Consider the following 20,655-nt stretch of genomic DNA (forward strand, 5'->3'; position numbering starts at 1 on the left):
GTGAGTGTGTGTGTGTGTGTGTGTGTGTGTGTGTGTGTGTGTGTCTCTGTGTGTGTGTGTGTGTGTGTGTGTGTGTGTGTGTAGGTGTGTGTAGGTGTGTGTGCGTGTGTGTGTTCATTTCCCCGCCACCTCATCCTTTCCTTAATGTCCCCTACGAGGGCAGCAACGTGATAAGCGGCTTAGGTGTGCTCTTATTTCCTCATCTGGGGGTGGAGAGACACAGTCTATTGACTATGATGCTAACTAACGATATAAGCATGCCTGGAAAGTTATGAGGCGAAAGAAAGGGATAAGGCGCATTTAATGGGGCTTCCTTTGACTCAGTGTGACCGTGGAAGCGGAGAGGACTTTATCACACAGAGATATCCTGTAGCTATTTGTTGCCTTGTTTTAGATTTGCTCATCAAACCTAAACACTTATGTGGTTGAAGAGACAGATAGTGGTCTCTGCCCACGGTGTAAGCCATGGCAGATTTATTGCACCTCTTCAAAAGCCCGGCAACAAAAGAAAGCATTTCTCCTCTCACTGACAAAGGTCAGAAATCTGTGATGCGAAAAACAGGCATACCGTTTCTCTTTCTCTCTCTCTCTTTCTCTCTCTCTCTTTCCGTCTCTCTCTCTCCCACCCACTCTCTCTGAAACCATTCAACAGGCCGGGCCATCTACAAAATACATTATTTCCTGACCCAGTCAACCATAAACACACAGAGTGATGTAGAGCAAAAGGGTTGCCATTCTAGGCGATGCTGTTTATCACCTTTTAGTCTGCAAATGAATGGGTGGTTTATGGCTCTGGCTGACCATTTCTAGACAGGCAGCCATCCGTTTGAAGCAGTGACGAGAATTGAATGGAATAACGCACGTCTGCAGGGAGTGCATGGCCGAGTTCAGTCTCGACGTTCGCCAATAATTTGTTTGGACCGCAACAGAGAATTATAAAACAGGATGTGATCAGACAGCTTGTGGTAGTAAATGCCCCCCCACCCCCCCCACCCTCACTTCCGGGTTGGATTGGAACAGTAAATAGCACTCTGCTGTGGGAAGACTGATTTATTTATGGTCTCTCAGAGACAAACACTTGAGGTAGCGTTTCATTCTGTTTTTTGTTCCCTGTGCCAGACTTCCATGTTTTTTAGCCCTCCCCGGGGAAGCTGGGATGCTTCAGGCTCAAGGCTCGCCTTACACACATTCCGTATGAAATATTGTCAAGGCTACCTTTTATAGATCTCAACTCTTTTGATGAGGAGGAGCGCACCACTTTCAAGCTTCCTTAGCCTTCACTGCTCAGCATAGCTAACTCATCCGGACACCTCAACTCACAGGAGGAGAATCGCTACATACATTTAAACATATAAGAAGGACTAAGCTCGTGTAATTGTTGTAGCGATGGCGGCTATTTACAGACTACAGACACACTGTGTTTCCCTCGATGGCCTTGTGTGGGTTTTTCGCGGTTGCAGCCTGTGATTGGACTTATGCTCTGGAATCTTCCCCCGAAGGCCGCCCTCTTCCCTCAGTAAGGAAACAATAGCTTCTTTTTTTTTTTACACTTTCATTTGACAGCTCACAGAAGAGCCGCAGTGATGTGCACAACACTAATGAGAGGAGATGTGTGGAGGAGAGACAGAGGGAACAAGAGCAGAGAGAGAGAATAACGAGAGAGAGAGAGAGAGAGAGAGAGAGAGAGAGAGAGAGAGACTTCTCTCAGTACCTCTTCCCATTTGCACCCCTCTTCCTCTCTGTCATCTGAGGCTATTGTCTCTCGCTTCATTAGCCAGTGCTGCTTGATCACAGGGCCTTAAAATCCCCCGGCCCTTACCAGACGACCGAACCGCCTCTCAAACACTCCTCGAATCTCTCTGGTCCCTCGATGATAAAATGTCCTCAACGGCCCTCTCGTCCTCAAAGCAGTGAGACTCGTCTGAATCAAGGCTATGTTTTCTCTTTTCAGTGCCACAAGCAAGTAAACATTTACGGTTTGACATGGTCGCTGTTTTTATTTCTATTTTTTTCGTTTTCTTCTTTCTTTTCCTTCATGCTTCTCTCTCCTCAAATTGGAAGCCATTAGACCCTTAGCACCAGTCCCTTTTAAAGAAGCGTTGCTGAAGGAGTCTCTTAGGACATGGGGGAGGGGGGGCGGGGGGGGGGCATCAGTGAGTGGGGAGGTGACGGGTGCCCGTCATTAGACCAGCTGATATCTCTTTGGGGTAACACTGTGCCCTGTAGTGAGAGAGAGGCCAGGGATCAAAATGGATGCCTGTCTCTCCGGTCTTGTCGGATTAGCCGTCCCGTCTAGACACCTCAGTGTTAGGCGTGGAGAGGACTGGTGTCCCTGTACATCACAGCCCCCTCCCCCCCGCAACTCCCCCTCCGTGCATCCCATGCCCTGAATTGTACCCGGTCTAGACTGTCCTGGCCTAAAGAAGCCCTTTAATGTCAACACAGCTGGAGTCATAACCAGAGGGGGAAAAAAATGTTGTCATTCATTTTATCATTCAAATATAAGTAAGCAGTATCTTCTTTTTCAGTGGCTTGGGGGAGCTCAATTTATGCAGAAGTGTGTGTATGTGCGTGTGTTTGTGTCCATGTGCGTGTGCATGTGTGTGTGTCTGAGAACCCACTGAGCACAGCCTTACCATGTCTCGAATATATAAACCTCTAGTTTGCACCATAACCCGTGTGCTCAGGGCAGCTTTAGCACTCTGAGATTCTTTTGAATGAAAAGTGCAATACAAATAAAATGCATTATTATTATTATTATTATTATTATTATTATTATTAGCTTTACCACATGCATCTCTCTGTGTAGCCTCAGACCTTGACTATAGATCCAAACACATCAATACCCCCCCCCCCCTCCCTGTATGGAAGTAGGAGTGGGCCAAGGTCGTAGTGAGTGTCAGGAAGTACAGTATGTCTAAGTCATTAGTGTTTGTGTTTGCACCTGGACTATTATCGACAACTGACATTACCGTGACAGAAAGAGAGACAAAAACAAACAAAACAAAGACATGAATACATAAACAAGCCAAACATTACATGGACCAGACCAGCTCGGCTCAGCCACCGCTCAATGAGAACACAGACAAGTTACAAGTTAACAAATCAAGAGCATTTCCATAGATACATACTCCACTAGGTCTAGTTTATTGATGTTATTACTACATTATACACACAGAGAGTATTAAATATTTGGGCTAAATGCAGTATAAGGTTTCCACAAACACGTCAGGTTTGCCATGTATTCGACAATACACATAATCTAGGAACAGCGAGACACCTCAGCAATCCATTGTGACATTGTTAGTGGGTAAGAGGCTTTCCAATGATTCTGAGGTAAATTTGTTTGCGGCTATGAATGTGAGATTACAAAGTTTTCTGTAGCACTACACCACCGCTATAATCACCATTGTCAAGATTTCCATGCGAACAGAGGCAGGGAGCAGGTACTGTATTACCATCCAAATAGGATTAAATAATATTATAACATTTTGCCAAAAGAGGCCAATTCAAATAAATACAATTACATATGTACAGCGAAACCTTTTTGCCTCTCACACCTCCGACTATATTATAGAAATCATCTCTGAATACATTGCTTTGAACTATGGTGTGTAATAGTAATAGTATTAATAATAATTATATGTTCTATGAATAATTTGGAATTGTAGGATTCGTGCCTTAGACAGGATATGTGTATGTGAGCATTCATCGTCCTCAATATCCAAGTCCAAGACTGCTTCCTATCTATTTTTTACAGGATCTGCATTGTCTGGAAAAGCCTCTATGAACCCCTGAATGTTGACATCTATCTCATCATTTGAAATGAACTGTGTGAATCAATTTCCTCTTGAAATGGTTCTCTGGGAAATTCAGGTCAAAGTTGGAGAAAGGTATTACAGGTATTCATTTTCCCCGTTTCACTTTAAAGCCGGCCATAATGTACTTCCAAACAAACCCAGTAAATCCAAAAGGGCCGATAGGGAATGTTCTGGTTTCAACAATAACATATCATTTGCATACATATAGTAGATGTGATTCAATGCCTATACTGATCCTTTGTATACTGCTATGTGATCTGATCATCATGGCTAATGGCTCTAATGCAAGAGCAAACAAGAGGGGTGACGATGGGCAACCTTGCCTTGTATCCCTCATCAATTTAAAAGGGTCTGATATTTGCCCATTCGTTTTTACAGACGCTTTAGGGGATTTGTAGCGTAACTTGATCCAAAATATAAATACCTTTCCGAAATGTATTCTAATCAATACTGCCACCAAGTAATCCCATGTAACTTTATCAAATGCTTTTTTGGCATCTAGCGCTACTACTACAGAAGGGATACTGCATTTCTATGTGTAATGAATCACATTGCAAAATCTGTGGAGATTGTCTCTGGGTAATCCACCACACATAAAGCCTGTTTGATCAGGATGGATTAGATTCTGTATGACTGTTTATGGGTCTTAGCAATTATACAATAGTCCACATTCAATAAAAATACAGGTTGATATGACCCACATAACAATAGATCCATATCTTCTATTTATGGATGGATATTTAATGCAAATACCACAGATAGTTAAGGATTCTTAATAGGACTAGTTGACAATTGAATGAGTGGAGTTGGAGATGTCCTCTTGGGTGGAGTGGAATTTGGCAATGATCACGTGGTGCCACCAGTACGACACGTTAAGAGCTATTTGGAAACAATATGAACATGTTTTAATGTGTTACATTGTTACATTGATACTAAGGTATTAATCAAGAGAAATAAGATAAATAGTGTATTGATTTATTTCAAAAACCATACAGCCAATATATGTTTCTTTTTTTTTTTTCTTTTTTTTCTTATTTTATCCCTTTTTCACCCAATTTAGTATCCAATTATACCCAACCTAGTGTCCAATTATCCCCTGTCGCCTATTGCGTAGGCAGCCCAGATGAGGACGCCGATAGACTAGCTACCTGCCCCTCGAGCCCAACACTGTTATTCCGGCACCAGACGGGGGCGGTGTTGCGCGACGGATCCTTATCCGGAAATAGCCTATACCACCCTCGGGAGCGGCCGTCCAATATGCTGCTCCCCGTGGGCCCCGGCCATATCCGGGTCTGGCGAGACCGGGTTTCGATCCCAGTCACCAGTGGACAGCTTGCACCAGAGACTGATGCTTAGACCGCTGCGCCACCGCGGGGCTCAATATATGTTTCTTGAGGCCAGTTCAGACGAAAGATCCGTAACAAGACAAGGCCGTTTTAGAACTTTGCAGAGAAAAACTCGGCAACCACTTGCAACCAACGTTCTAAAACGACGCACGAAGAGACGCACACAGACACAGACAACCATTTCCATAACAACGACGCAAGTCGCGACTGTCATGTCAGCCAACAGTTTTAGGATAATGTTTATTAAATACTTTGTGAATTGGATTCACTGTATTGTCTGCTGTCCTGCTTCTAGGCTACTGGGTTAGTGATACATGGCTTGTAAACAAACATACATTTTAGAATGTGTTCAAAAGCAAGGACTGTGTGATCATCTAATGTGTAGTAATATGTTTTTAGCCTGTTTATCTTCTATCAGCATGTTGTGATGTGCTAAACATGCAGTTAGATGTTCATAGCGTTCATGTTCTTTCTTAGCTGCTAGCTAGCTACTAACGCGAAGGTAGCAAACACGTCTGTTTTGATTCAGAGCGATTTTCTCCGGTATTTGGTTTGAGGTGTACCAACATTCAAATAAGCATATCTTCTTCAAATCATCTTCTTCAACTATTTTCAAATTTCAATGTATGACAAATCATTTGAAAGTTTACAATATGCACTTTCATAATCTGTAAAAATGCCCTACTTGGGGACTTTTTCACCAGACCCTTTGTAATAAGGAGTTTATTGAATCCCTTACCACTCAGATTGATATATTTAGTCTGGGAAACCTTTAAGGTTTATGTCTGGGGGTGTACTATGTCTTATTTATCTCCTGAGAAGAAAGAAGGCTAACAGAGATCTAAAGACATTACAAAAAGAAATTAAAGCTTAAGAAAACCAACATAGTATTAAGAAGACTGTAGAGACCCTCTAGCAATTAAATAATTTAAAGCTTAAATACAACACAATGAATACTCGGTCATCTGAAATAGCTACATTATACTGAAAACAAAACAGAGGTATGTGGAACAGCGGGTAAGCACAGGGAAATTACTATCTTGGCAAACCAAAACCATGGGTAAACCACCTACACATTGAAGACACTGACAGTAAGATAACAATAGTAAGTTAGTGTAATACATTCCAAATTAAAACCTTCTATCATGAATTATATCAGTCAGAAAGTATTAGACCAATATGGAATATTGATATTTCTAGATCAGGCTAGTCTCCCAAACACATCTGAATCGAATACATTAGCCCTAGATAAAGATGTTGTGCATGATGAAATACAAGCATTAATAAACACAATGGGAAATCTCCTGGAAGTGATGGCTTATCAGTTGAGTTCTCCAAATGTTTTGTCAATAAACCTCTAAATCCTCTTATTATGCCAGTTCTTAAAAAAGTAAGTTCCCCCGTCCCTTTGCTTAGCTATTATTAAACATTTTCTAAACAAAAAGAAAATATGAATTGAAGATCATTATTTCTCAGTGAACATGTTTCTGATTTACATTACAAAACGTGTTTACCATTCACTAATGGCAGTGTTTATGACACGCCTTTGCTTATTGTATAGCAGCACTCACAGCCTTTCATGAAAACAAACAGTCTCCCAGTGACATGTCGTAAACAGGAGCATTCTGATAACGTTTTATGGGTAATTACCAACTCTGTATAAGCGATCCAAGATTCTCCTGCTAATCATAATTTACCCACTACCCCCCCCCCCTGTTCTAGTTTGCTTTTAAATGTCTGAGGCAATTAATATGTTTTTGTAGCTGTCAGGGCTGTGCTCTGGCTACTCAGTGCCAATATCGTTAATTAGCATCTTGTTATTTGGGATCCATCCTTTTAATTAAGAAACTGTCCTGGTTTACATGTGGAATAGGAAGTTGGACTTGCTGACGGGGCTCTTTGGTGAAGTGCAATGTGATGGTTTCAAAGCAAGACACTTGGAAAACAAGGTTTTCCCTCCCTCTGTGACAGTGGACATAAAGAGGAGTAAACCATGAACGGCATTAAAGGCCGGATCTCTTTGTGTTCAAGCTAAGAATGCTTGAAATGTGGAAAAAGCACAAAGTAGAATCACTACTGTGAGGGATTACAGAAATAGAACAGAGTTTAAAGAGGTACTATCTCTCTATCCTTCATTAGCGCTAGGGTACAAATGTTCTTCCATCCTTGGTAGAACCAAGCTCGAGACAAACATGCATACATCATTTGGATGCCACCACTGGATGATCAAAGTGCATTTAGCAATCGTACGATAGCACTGTATCATGGCTAAAGCCACATGACACGAACGATACATTGTGGAACATCAGATTAGGTGTCTGGTGAAAATTAGAAAAATTGAACAATTTATTATTGAATGAGGATTTTTTTTGTTCCATAATTAACAGTTGTGAGCTCAGTTGAACGGGGAGAGACAAAGTCACCCTGAGAACGTGCATTAGGAGTAAATAATGTGTGTCTCCGTCTGCTTCTCAATTGAACTCAAGCATGTCTTATTAAAAATGGAAAAAGGGCCAATGCCACATTAGGGATTAGAAAGTTGATGTATTTAAGCATGAAATGAGCCCCTGTGCAGAATGTTGCAGATTGATGAATATTTCACCAACCCAGGACACATTTCCAGTGGTAGCATGGGAAATGCGAAGCAGGATTGGTTCAAATCTGTATGTTAATCCCCAGTAACCTGCCTGACACCTCATCACCACAAAATAAAAGCAAAATCCCTCAGCTGGATTACTGATAAGCTTCCCATAGGCATGGCAAGGTTGGCTTTAAATAGGTGGAACCTAAAATGGCTGCAACAGTTGAAATTCATCATTGACTTGGAAATTGCCCTTTCTCTTCAAATTCATATTTTTGGGGGCATTTGCATTTGTCTTGTTATAACGATATACAGAACAGATGAGTTTTACGGTACGTCAATTCCTCCTTCTTACAGACGCGTGTTGAAGCGAACTAACAAAAGCTACTGCAACATTTCTTACACATATTCTTTCATGCAATGTATAGCCTCCTCATTTTGCTTGCTGCTACAGATGGCGAGTGTTGCCATCTTGAGGATAAGGAATGGGGGGGGGGGGGCGGGTTTGGGGGCCGGGGGGGGGGGGGGGGACTGCATAGCTCCAAACATATGCAGACTCGTCATGTCCACAGTGGCCCTGATGTCTTTTAAACCATCTGTCTTACATCAGGCTCGCCCTTGTGTGCCCACACCCATCTGTCTAACCGGCGAAATAAGAAAAGATTGTTCATGGAATGATGGTGTGGTGAACACAATAGACCCATTGTAGTGAAGCATCATGTACTACCATACAAACCCTTTCATCGGAATTGAGTAGTTTGGGAGTTAGGCTAAATAATCCCAGTTTTTTAAGAGTGTCATTGACCCCTAGGTGTGTTGCTGTGCCGGCGGTACGGAGAGAGAGAGGAGATATCTGCTGTCTGTCTGATTAAGACACAGTCAGAGGGGGTGTGAGGAGCGTACTACCGTGTTCACTCACTTAGTGTCCATTGATCAAACAGATTAAGGACAAGCACACACAATGATGTTCCCACCTTGCCATGGCGCTGCATTTCATTATCCATCTGTCCTTGATGAGGCCCCCGTTGTCTTTTAGATAGAACCACTCATACAGTATAATTCATTACCTTATATGGTAATGGCGAAACACTTTCTTGCTTTATCTTTTTTTTCATTATATTGTCCACGAGACCACAGATGCCGTGACATGTGTTGTTTGTCAGTGTTGCCGAGGCGGTTCGGAGAGGAACTCTTGACTTCGACATGAAGACATTAATGAATAGGTTTAGATAAAAGTGGCACAGACACTCTCTCTTCCTAGCTCTCTCTCTCTCTCTCTCACTCACTCAGTTCCCTCTGTCCAATACACACCGCTGCTGCTGTACAAGGCCGCTGTACCATTGGCAGGAGAGGTTTTCAATTGCGCCCAGAGGAAAGGAAAGTAATGTGTTGTTATTGAATGCCCGGCCTTCAGTCTGAGTTGTTTGTCAGCCAACTCCCAACTCTCCTCTCACTGACTAGGGGGTTAATATGTGCCCCAGACTCCTGGCACAGACAGAATAGCTCATACGAGCCGCCTCCATCACACGGCTGGTCTGCTTTGATCTCATCGCCCCCTAACTGTCAGGCCGCAGTCAGCCCGTCTCTCTCAGACTGACACACATAGTAACCATTTCTGAATGGCCTTGGCTGAGATGGCTGGAGATAGTAGCACATGGCCATTGTTTAACCTCCTCAATGACCCTCACCCTGCTTCCCTGCTGCTGTCCCCTATTGGGCCAGACACGCTGGGCAAGCTGTCCCCGATTGGCCAAGTCACGCTGGGCAAGCTGTCTCCTCATTGGCTAGACACCACGGCCCAAGCAGGGGCCCGGGCCGTTTCCGTGGTCACACACGTTCACGAAACCCTTGCTTTAATCCCTGCATGCCAATCTGCCAGCTCAGGACAGGAGCCAATCACATCTCACCCGTCACTACTCTGTTATATTGGAATGAGAATGAGTGATAACATGCCGAGAGCATGTGACACAGATAACAGGCGAGGAGAATATCCACCACGCTGATAGTCATCTTTGGCTTGTGAATCTGCCGCACACTAAGGGGCCTAGAGCAATCATGTGCCTGTTTCGTTGCGTGTTTCTCTATATTTGCCTGAGTGTTAAATCAGTATTGTGTAAAGGGTGACAGATTGCCTGTTGCTTCCTTGTCACACAACTCACACCAACAACAACAACAACAACAACAACAACAACAACGAAAATCAGTTTCCGTATGAGTGGATTAAACTACGTTAACAGGCACTGCCAAAGCTTGTTAATCTTCCCAGGCAGGGTACCATCGCTGTTAGCATCAAGGAGCACCCACCTCTGTGTGTATGGAAGAGCATGTCTGTCTGCCTGCCTCATCTAATATCGAATATTTGCATGGATTAACATTGTGTCCCTGCTGAGAGTTGTGGCACATCGAGGAAGGAGTAGGAGAGGCGAGGGGGGGGGAGAGGAGAGGACATGAGAGGAGAGAAAGAGGAGAGAGGGCCTGTCACCTCAAGCATGAAATCCCTTTGAGCAAACTCTCTGTCACTCAGGGCTCAGCAGGGGTCTGCTGCATAAAGAAACGCTGCAGCACTCACAGGTTAGCAGGGTAGAGCACTAATAGTCAGTTTACTTGTGGAAATACGGTTCTACCAGGACGTCACACCGCACTATGACAGAGTGAAGCATTGCAGTGCAGTGTACAGGTTATGCCCACAACTATAATGGACATTACTATATATTTACATTTGGCATTTTTTGGCATTTAGCAGACGCCTTTATCCCAAAAACATTTGTCTAAGTAAGTGAATCGTGTATTCATCAGTCATCGCAAGAAAAGTAATCTCTGCTCCGGCCAGGGGCATTTGGCAGTCATAATGCTAGAAGAAGGAATTTGTTTCTTTTTTCGTATAGGCCTATACCGTAGAGAAACTGAACAGGGGGATGGAGAGGTTTCAGGAGGTACAGTTAAGGTGTAGCCTGAAGAGATGGGTCTTAGTATAGTATATAGGCTACGATATTGTTCTACAAAATCCTTCTGCAAAATCCTTCTACAAAATAGTTGATAACATGTTTTACAATGTTTGAACAAAGAAAGCTTTTACGCAAATTGCTAAGTTGCGTCACTGTAGCATTGGTGAAATTACACCAATTCTCCATATTTGAATGTGTCAGTGCTCTGGCCCATTGTTTGATGTAGTCACTTTTCTACATTGTAATAGAATCCTTTGGTGAGATAATAATATTAAGCAACTTATGCAGGCTATGAGGGATTGTATGCAGCTTATGACTTATGACAATTCTCTGATCAGATCCTCTCTTATGGATTCTTTCATTCTGGAAAAAAAGAGTATGACTAGAAATAAATCGTATTAAACCCGTATTTCCAGTCTATGGCTATCCATCCAACATGTGGCTTAGCTACACAGTATCAGTAAGTGAATTGAACATGTTACAGTCCAGTAGTTCACAAACAGATTTAATAAAATGTATAAAACCGTTTGGTCTCAGATGCCTTTGCAGATCATTTAAAAACAAATGCTTTATAAATAGTGGCGAAAGAGTTATTGTGCGTTTGGCAAAGCAGCAGAACCTGCTTGTAAAATATATGTCATCTATGTAGGCATTATAAACACATTGAGGTTATGAAGTAGTGTGTAGTAGGACCCCCCAGACAATATCACAACTTCCTCCCCTGATCTCTGCAACTCCTTTCTCCACGCCTTCAATTCATAGCTTTCATGTGACGTCACAGCATAGTGGAAACGCCCACCTGACGGGCAAAAGGCACTTTTTGCGGGCAAAACCCACGGGCAAAACCCACTTTTTGCGGGTTAATAACTTTGATTTCCCGTGGGTTAGGAAAATAATTCCAACGTGTCCGGAAAGAGGAGGAGCCAGGGAATCCAAAAGTTTTTGAATGGAGTCGATCCTCCACTCCTATCACAGTGGACACAGCAAGGAGCGAATTAGCGGTAGAACTCCCGAACGCCCGGTTGATCGAGTTTCGTATTAAAAGTATATGTTCTCGGGGTGTCAGCGCGGTGTGTAAGGGCTCAAAATGACCGTATACTGATGGTGAATTTAGAGAAATTAAAACTGTGTTTGTAGCACCTCCATAGCCGGTGTTATTCACGGTCAAAGCCGGTCAAGGAGGCACCCTTTGCGGCTTAATAACTTTGATTCTCCGGGGGTTACGGTAAAAATTCCAACGTGTTCGGAAAGAGGAGAAACCAGGGAATCGAAAAGTTTTTGAATGGAGTCGATCCTCCACTCCTATCACCGTGGACACAGCAATGAGCGAATTCCCGGGTAGAAATATCCCCTCGACCCGCTGTCAGCGGGAGTTCCGTCCAGCAGCGGTAGAACTCCCGAACGCCCGGTTGATCGAGTTTCGTATTAAACGTATATGTATACAACAACCTGTAGCGAATACCCTGGCAATCTAACAATTATATTAGAGTGTATAATGCATAAACTGGGCATAGTCATGGTCTTTGCTTGGCTGGCTGGTTGGCTGCATTAACCTGTTGTTGTTACTTGTATGTTCATTACGTTACTTCAAATGAATGCCCCCTAAGTCAAATCCATCAACTGAAGATAACTCGTGAGTTTAGAATGAGAAGGTTCTATCTCCGTTTAGAATGATAAGGTTATATCTCCGTTTAGAATGATAAGGTTCTATCTCTGTTTAGAATTATAAGGTTCTATCTCCGTTTAGAATGAGAAGGTTCTATCTCCGTTTAGAATGATAAGGTTCTATCTCCGTTTAGAATGATAAGGTTCTATCTCCGTTTAGGGTAGTTCAGAGATATTGAGCGTCAAAGTTTTGACATTCCATTATGTTTTGTGAGATGGAACCTTTGTATTTTATTAACCGTTTGCGTCCACTCGCCATGTTGCTATGATACTTTTTGCCCGTCAGGTTGGTGGTTGCTAGGGAAGAAACCACGTGACTGAAAGCTATGAATAGCAAGATCTCCCAAATCAACAGCTCACCTCCATCTCCAATTCCCCACCCCCGCTGTCATCTTCCCCCCAGCCGACTACACCCCCCCTACTTCTCTCACTACTTTCTCCCCCGTTGACTCCTCCCTCATCACTAACATCATCACCGCCTCCAAAACAACCACCTGCTCCCTCGACCCCCTCCCTACCACCCTGACCAAGGCCTGCCTCCCTGCCTCCCTGCCCTCATCCCCCACCTCACTGCCCTCTTCAATCAGTCACTATTCCAAGGCCACGTTTCCTCAATCTACAAACTCGCTGCTGTCACCCCCATTCTCAAAAACCCACTCTTTACTCCACTCAGCCAACCTCTCCAACTTCTGCCCCATCTCCAACCTAACATTCTTCTTCAAAACCCTAGAGCGCCTTCACTTCCTCCCGCCATGACAATTGCAACTCCCTACTCACCAGCATCACCTCCCGCTCCCTCCATAGAGTTCTCATCACTCCTGTCCTCCACTCTCTCCACTGGCTCCCCATCAAAGAACGTATCAAATTCAAAGAACTCCTCCTCACATACAAAGCCCTCCATAGCCTGGCCCCCCTGACTTACCTCCTTCTCCCCCATCGCCCTACCCGTACCCTCCGATCCTCATCCGCTGTTTCCCTCACTGTCCCACCCTCGAAACTCAAAGGCTTCGGAGACTGTGCTTTTTCACGAGCTGCACCACGCCTCTGGTACTCTCTCCCTCAACCACTCAGAGACTCACCCTCACTCTCCACCTTTAAATCCCACCTCAAAACCTACCTGTTCTCCCATGAATACAACCTTCCCTACCCCTAACCATCTCCCCTAACCCTGCCACCCCACCTCCCCCCCTGGACATTGCTGTGTTCATTGTTCCCTGTGCCTGTTCGTTAACTCTGTGTTCTATGTGCTCATGTTATCTCTTGCTTGTTGTTTCTGTGTTTTTCCCATATTGTCAGCATCTTTGAGCCCCGGAAAAGAACTATATAAATACAATTTATTATTATTATTATTATTATTATTATTATTATTATTATTATTATTATTATTATTATTATTATTATTATTATTATTACTACTACTATTATAGTAGGTGTGTGTTAGAAGTAGAGTTGTGTGTTAGCTGTAAAGTACTGTGTTAGCAGTAGTGTAGTATGTTAGCAGTAGAGTTGTGTGTTAGCAGTAGTGTGTTAACAGTAGTGTGTTAGCAGTTGTGTGTTAGCAGTTGTGTGTTAGCAGTAGTGTGTTAGCAGTAGTGTGTTAGCAGTTGTGTGTTAGCAGTGTGTTAGCAGTAGTGTAGTGTGTGTAGCGTTCACAGTATCGCCATGGTGGCTGCTGATGCAGCGACGGTCTATAAATAACTCCACCTCTGATGAGCTGCAGGGGAAGTACCTCAGTTAACCTCCCAGACCAGGTCCTCAGTCAACCTCCCAAGACTGTGGGGGTTTCCCGCATACATGTTGATTGATAATACTGGCATTGGCCAATGCTGCACATACTGTAAATTCAACAGGAAAAAAGGTTTCCTCATCCCAAATGTGATGATTCGATATATATGAAAAATATATTTTGTGTTGACAAGCTGAAGAGAAGAGTGGACTATGAAATCAGATTGATCTGAAATCCTTTACGTTATAGCCTCGAGAAATATATACGTTATATGTTTGGGGAAATCATCCATCAGCCTTGAGGGGGACTAGCATTGCTGATGCAGGGAGAGGGGAGAGGCAGGAAGGATACAGGTCACTCTCCATGGAGAAATCTCAACACTGTGTGAGCTATAGACACCGTAGGACATCTGTCTTTCTGTCTCTCTTCCTCTATCGAGCTCTAAGCCTGCCTGCCTGCCTGCCTGCCTGTCTCTCTCTACCTATCGGTCTCTCTCTCTCTCTCTCTCTCTCTCTCTCTCTCTCTCTACTTCTCTGTGCGTCTGTCTTTCTGTCTGTCTCTCTGTCCGCCTGCATGCCTGTCTGTCTGTCTGTCTCTCTGTCCGCCTGCATGCCTGTCTGTCTGTCTGTCTGTCTGTCTGTCTGTCTGTCGGTCTTTGCTTTCCAACTGAGCCACTGTCAGATACCTGCCCCCCTCCCCTCTCCTTTGGTCTCATGGCTCCACCCCGCCTCCTCACCTCACCCGGCCTGGTCCTGTCTGGCATGGGTAAGAGGAGGGGGGTGGGGGTTGTGAAGAGATACCGCTGCCTTTCATATCACCAGATGGCAGAGTGTCGGAGGGGCCTCGGTGTCTTGATACCTACATATTGCGCCTCGTCTGGGACGCATGGCCTGGATTCAACAAAAGCAGCTGAAGTCCCCGAACAGTGCTTTTTCTGCAATCAAAGAGTGCTCATTTCCCCCTCTCTCACCCCCTCTCTTTCTCAGCCAGAGACATACAGTTTCTCTCACTTCCTTCTTCTCTCTCGTTCTCCACAAAGTCCTCTGTCCTTCTCAGGGGAAGAAGAGACACTGGATTCTCAGAGGCAGGTGTCACTTCGAATGAGATTCAGGTAGCTCATAATTAAGAGGTGAATTCATTAAAGAGGGAGGGGGGGTAGATAAAGAGAAGAGAAGTGTCGGAGTTAGGGTTAGAGATGACCTGTCTGTACGCAGCAGCGGCAGCAGCCATCTTCTTCTTCTCTCATCCAGCACCTTACAGCCTTCAGACAAACCTGGGTTTTGACACCGGCGCAATCCTCCACAGTGTTTCAGGGGGGAGGACAGGAGCGATTGTAATGCCTATTGGATTAGATGGGCTGTGAAAAGCGAGAGGGTGTTGGAAACGTCCATTTAACACACCTCAGTGCTTCGGGGCTCGGCAGAACATTGTTATTCTTGGGTTTTTTGAAAGCTTCACAGGACTGCAGCCCACGCTAATCTCGGAGTGTGTTCTCTCTTGCTACAGGGGAGGTGTGTATCAATGGGGTTTGTCAGTCAGGCACATCTCTACCTCTCTGCATAGTATATTGCGTCTGTTCATTGTCTCCTTACTGAAAGGCAGACAGGCTAGATAGATAGGCCCAGGTATTCTTTTTCTTCCACTTCTTTCACTAAGAAATACTGTAGACAAGCAATCTCTATCCAATTCGATCTATCTAGCAGAATAGCAAAAATGTAGCCGTGTTGTGAGGTGTTGTTGTGAGGTGTGAGGGTGAAGTTCTACTGTGTAGAGAGCATATTGTTCATTTCTGAAGATGGATGTCGCATTGAACATTAAGATACACACCCATCACACTGTTCCCCATCACCCATCACATCTTTAAAGAAATATGTTACCATTCAGGGTTGATGCACTACGATGTACTACTGTACTGTATGTGCCTTTGAATTATGAAAATAATGCACCGCAAGCAGTGCGTGAAAGTAAAATGTTTATGACAGGTGGTTATCTCCCTGTGAAGAGCATTCAACGAGCCATTCTTTATCCCGCAGTGCCTGGTGAACTTCTCCCCGACCTTTCATTCAACTCTTATTAAAAGATCAGTTCAAATTCACCACTTTCCCCCTGAGTTTAACAACACCGCTATCGTGTTTCAAACTGTAACCAAACCGTTGGAATAGTGTGGAGCTCTAGGACCCATTTACTTCTCCGATGCGTTGTTGTAAAGTGATGTTGGAAGCAAAACCTCCCCTCTTGCGTAAATAAATTCTAAAAGGTCCATTACAATGACTACAATGGAGGCTCCAGGCAGGTTGGTAGGAAAGCACCATTCTCTGACACGGCTTTGCTTTTAGCAGCTAACCTTTCGCTGATGCCTCTCCCCATAAACCTTAGAACGATGCCACCTCACCGCCGAGCGTCTACACCCCTGAATCGACATTTAAAAGAAGACCAGATTACTGTAATAATGCTGGAACCTGGCGGGGGGGGGGGGGGGGGGGGTGCCAGAGCCTTCCTTGGGCAAAGTGGTGTCACTCAAGTGTCAGTCTAGTGTTTGTGCTCTAGCCAAATGAACACTTCGCAAACCTGTGGAGGATGGGGGTCGGTGTCACACAGACCTCTTTTGAGGACGTGACGCTTCCTCCAGTCCAAGTCGTTACTTTTCTTAATGAGGGTTATTTCATTTCATTAAAAAAATCACCACAAGTGTCTTATCGGTGACTTGATGGGAAAAGTAATGCACTTCACTGCATGCATATGAATCAAATCAAATCAACTCAAAGTGGATTCGTCATCTACACAGGATCCAGATATAGGTAAACGGCACAATGAAATGCTTTTAACGAGAAACCTCTCGACGACGAAGAGTAAACGAAAGGATAGGATTGAAAGACAACCATAACGAACACAACAGGGCGATAAGGCCTACCAACGTACTGTAGGTATCCTCCACCTCACATGTGTTGTTCCAGCATGTAGCTGTTTCCAGTGCTGCTCCATTTAGCAACCTGCGCCTGAGGTAGTCTGCTCCAGTGGGACGAGGTTATACAAGGAGTTTTGCTTGTGTCATTTATAAGGTCCTCAGGGAATCGTCTGCTCAAACAGAAGTAATCTACCACCGTCCTCCTGTGACGTGAAGTGTACATTATGCGAGAACTAATCACAATAGGCACAGGACTTATTTACCTCACGGAAAGGGATTGGATTAGGAGATGGGTGATATCTTCTCATGTGGCAACGGGAAGACAGATCCACAGACACACCAACAATTTCCTTTCTCCAAAGCAGCATTAGCGGCTCCATTAAAATCCTGTCACCCGTCTTTTTTTTCTTTAGGTCTGTCTGCGGTGTGCTGAGGAGAAGAGAAATCACAGTCATTCAAATGCTAAGTGACTTTCCCTCCCCTGTGAATATTAGAGAGGAGAGAGGTGCTCCATCATTTACCATGCCCACCTAAGAAAAGAAGAAAAAAAAAAGGGAAATAATTATATAATAAAAACCATGCAAAAATGAGACTATAGCGCTTCGGAAAAAAAAAAGAAAATCCAACCTCCGCAGTATCTCGTCACATTCCATTTCCTCCCCTCTCGGATTCACAGAATACGAGCACTGTCAATGTCAGCCTTCATTAAGACTCAACCGTGTTCATGGGTACCATACAGTTACGGTACCTAAAGCTACATATGTGACCGTCTTGCTCAGCAAGTTTGGGATGCTTAGCTCGGAAGACCGCTCCTCACTTTCTCCTCTTAAACAGATTTAAAGCATCCTGATCATGCCGGTATATACGGTTAACGGATCAATGGGATTATATAACGCGTAAGCACTAACTTCACCTCGGGGCAGATTGCGGAACGCTGCTGATGGTTTATGCATAGGGTATGTTCTGGGTGTAGGGATACCTGCCCCATCCATAATGGACCATATTCATGTTATTAATGCTTTCTGTTTTTTGTTTTGTTTCAGGTCACTGACGGGGGCACCATTAAGCAGAAGATCTTCACCTATGACGCCATGTTTAATACCAACTACTCTCATATGGAGGACTACCGCAGGAGGGAAGACCTTGTGTACCAGTCGACTGTCCGGTAAGCATTTTGTTCCCTTTGGGGCAGGGTTTGACGCTTACCTTTTCCCCAGGTAGCACTGTGCTACCATGTCAAAAAAATTAGTAGCACACTAAGAATTTCAGTAGCACAATGAAAATTGTGCAATTTTCGTATGACGACAACAAATTATCATAATCATAACATATTAGAATTATCATAACCGGCTCTTGGCCGTAATAAAAATGGAGACTCACACAATGTAAAGGGGAAGTAAGAATATTCATTTATTAATAAATGATTCATGAATAAATAAATAATTAAGCCCAGGCGAGATAGTGTGCGGAATTGATCTTCACAGCAAGGTCTTCTCTCATGGCATCCGCTATCTGCCCGATCATGTCAGCGCATCGTTTGTCATTACTATAGGTTGGATTTAATTCAACGCCATTTTTCTTGTGAAGGGCGAATAATTTGTGGAATTTAATAAATGGGATCTCTTCGTTTGCCACGTAGTAAGCGATGTTAAACTTTAACTTGAGCTGTCTTTTAATTTCCTCACTGGAGCTAGCCTTCTGGCGTCCAACAGCTTTCTCAAGGGGCTTGTTCTGAGCTGACATGAAAGCTTCCCTGCATTTCACATGTTTGCGAGACAGACCATGTTTTTTCACTGTGTCGCGTTTCAGCTGTGCGTCTCCTGACACAAACGCGGTCTTTCCAGCTAACTTCATGTGGGCGACACACCACTTGCAATACATCTTCCCTTCCTTCAGCAACAGCCACGGGAAAGATGTTTGCCACTCGGCACTGTACCTGTAGACTTTTGTCAGACCAGACTTCACGTTGGCAGTGGCACCGCCATTATCACCGCGTGGATAATGACCTTCCCCCTCCCCTGACACACTTTCTGACCGGGCGCTCTCCTCCTCGCTTTCCCCGTCTCTGTTTTCTTCGTCACTCTCGTCTCCAGCTGTAATGTTGACTCCACTACCCCCCTCTACCTCCTCTCTGTCAGGAACGGTGCTAGCATTAGCCTTGCTAAAGTATGCCGTAATCGGATTCATTTTAACAGCAGTCTTTTTCTGACAGGATTTTCAAATGTAAATGCGCGCTTGTTGTGCTTGCAGGTCACGTGTCTGTTTTTTTTCTTCTTCTGTTTTCAAAGGATTGCATTGGTTTAGATGCGCTGTGATCTTATTAACGAACATAAGATTGACTGCGCATGACAGTAGTTCAGCTTTTAAAAAAAAAAAAAAAAAAAAAAATGCTTTTTTTTTTTTTTTTGGGTCGCACTGGTGCGATTGAATGTATTTCTAAGTCGCACAGAAATATATTTACTCGCAAATGCGACCAAAACGGTCGCACTGTCGAACCCTGCTTTGGGGAGGACCCAGGTGGTTAAGAAGGCAAAGAGCATTATGGGTTAGGCCCTCCATGCTCTGGCTCACCACTTTTCGTTGTTGCCTTCCGGCCGTCGGTTTAATGTTCCTCGGAGTAAGACCAACCGTCACTCCAAATATTTTATCCCTTCAGCTATCAGACTATTTAACTCAGATGGTGATCACTTCAAGTAGACTTACCATGCACTGTTCTTAGTCGAGTCGTTTTTTTTTTTTTTTTTTTTTTACACAACTAAAAGGTGCCCTTTAATGACCTAGTTGACTGTTTACTGAACTGTGCTTGACATGACATTGTACTGTTGTATGTTGTTTGTGTCTGAATGAGAAGTAAAGCTACAAATGAATTGCCCCCAGTGGGATCAATAAAGTTGTCTGAATCTGAATCTGAATCTGAGCATGATGATATCAAAATCACATCAGACAAAACACTGAGCTTTAGTCTGCCTGATATACAGTGCCAGTCAAAAGTTTGGACACGCTTTCTCCCATTCAATTGAATGGGGAAGTGTGTCCAAAGTTTTGACTGGTACTGTATATCACTGTATTAGTTGACCGCCATCTGCCTGCCTTCCTGCCTGTCTGCCTGTCTGTCTGTCTGTCTGTCTGTCTGTCTGTCTGTCTGTCTGTCTGTCTGCCTACCTGTCTGTCTGTCTGCCTGCCTGCCTGCCTGTCTGTCTGTCTGTCTGTCTGCCTACCTGTCTGTCTGTCTGTCTGCCTGCCTGCCTGCCTGCCTGCCTGCCTGCCTGTCTGTCTGTCTGTCCCACAGAAACACTCAGTATCTCCGGAGGTTTGCCTAGCAGGGGGTTTGACTCATGCTTTAACGGTCCTTCCCAGCCATCATGGCATCTGGCAGATCGGTGGTGGAGGGGAGGAAGAGGAGGAGAAGGGGAGGAAGTGGTGGAGGAAGGGAGGAGGGAGTAGGGGGAGGAGTCTGTAGCTCTAATCAGCCATTCTGCCGCTCAGCGTAGATGTTGGTGCTCAGCTCTCCGTGAACAGCTGTCCTGGTCCGACGCTATTCCCAACGATCTGCTGCCTCTTCCAGGTAGTCGGGTTCACCTGAGGCACAGCTCGGGGCCGCGATGCTGCATGCACCGTCTTAGCTGCACACCCTCTCTCACCCCTCCCCTCATCCTGCCTCTACTC

General features: G+C 44.3%; 1 protein-coding gene across 2 annotated transcripts in view; it reads left to right on the forward strand.

Moving 5' to 3' along the window:
* The window catches only part of igsf21a (immunoglobin superfamily, member 21a), a gene marked incomplete at both ends in the record, with an annotated part of 184,822 nt that overhangs the window by 96,771 nt on the left and 67,396 nt on the right, over positions 1–20,655 (forward strand). For both annotated transcript variants that reach the window (XM_080545555.1, XM_080545556.1), the window contains one exon: positions 18,033–18,154. In XM_080545555.1, coding sequence (XP_080401681.1) covers positions 18,033–18,154 — 122 coding nt within the window. The remainder of the gene's footprint in view (positions 1–18,032; positions 18,155–20,655) is intronic.

The sequence above is a fragment of the Nansenia antarctica genome (assembly GCF_963989245.1).
Source record: "Nansenia antarctica genome assembly, chromosome: 15".
Taxonomy (NCBI): Eukaryota; Metazoa; Chordata; class Actinopteri; order Argentiniformes; family Microstomatidae; genus Nansenia; species Nansenia antarctica.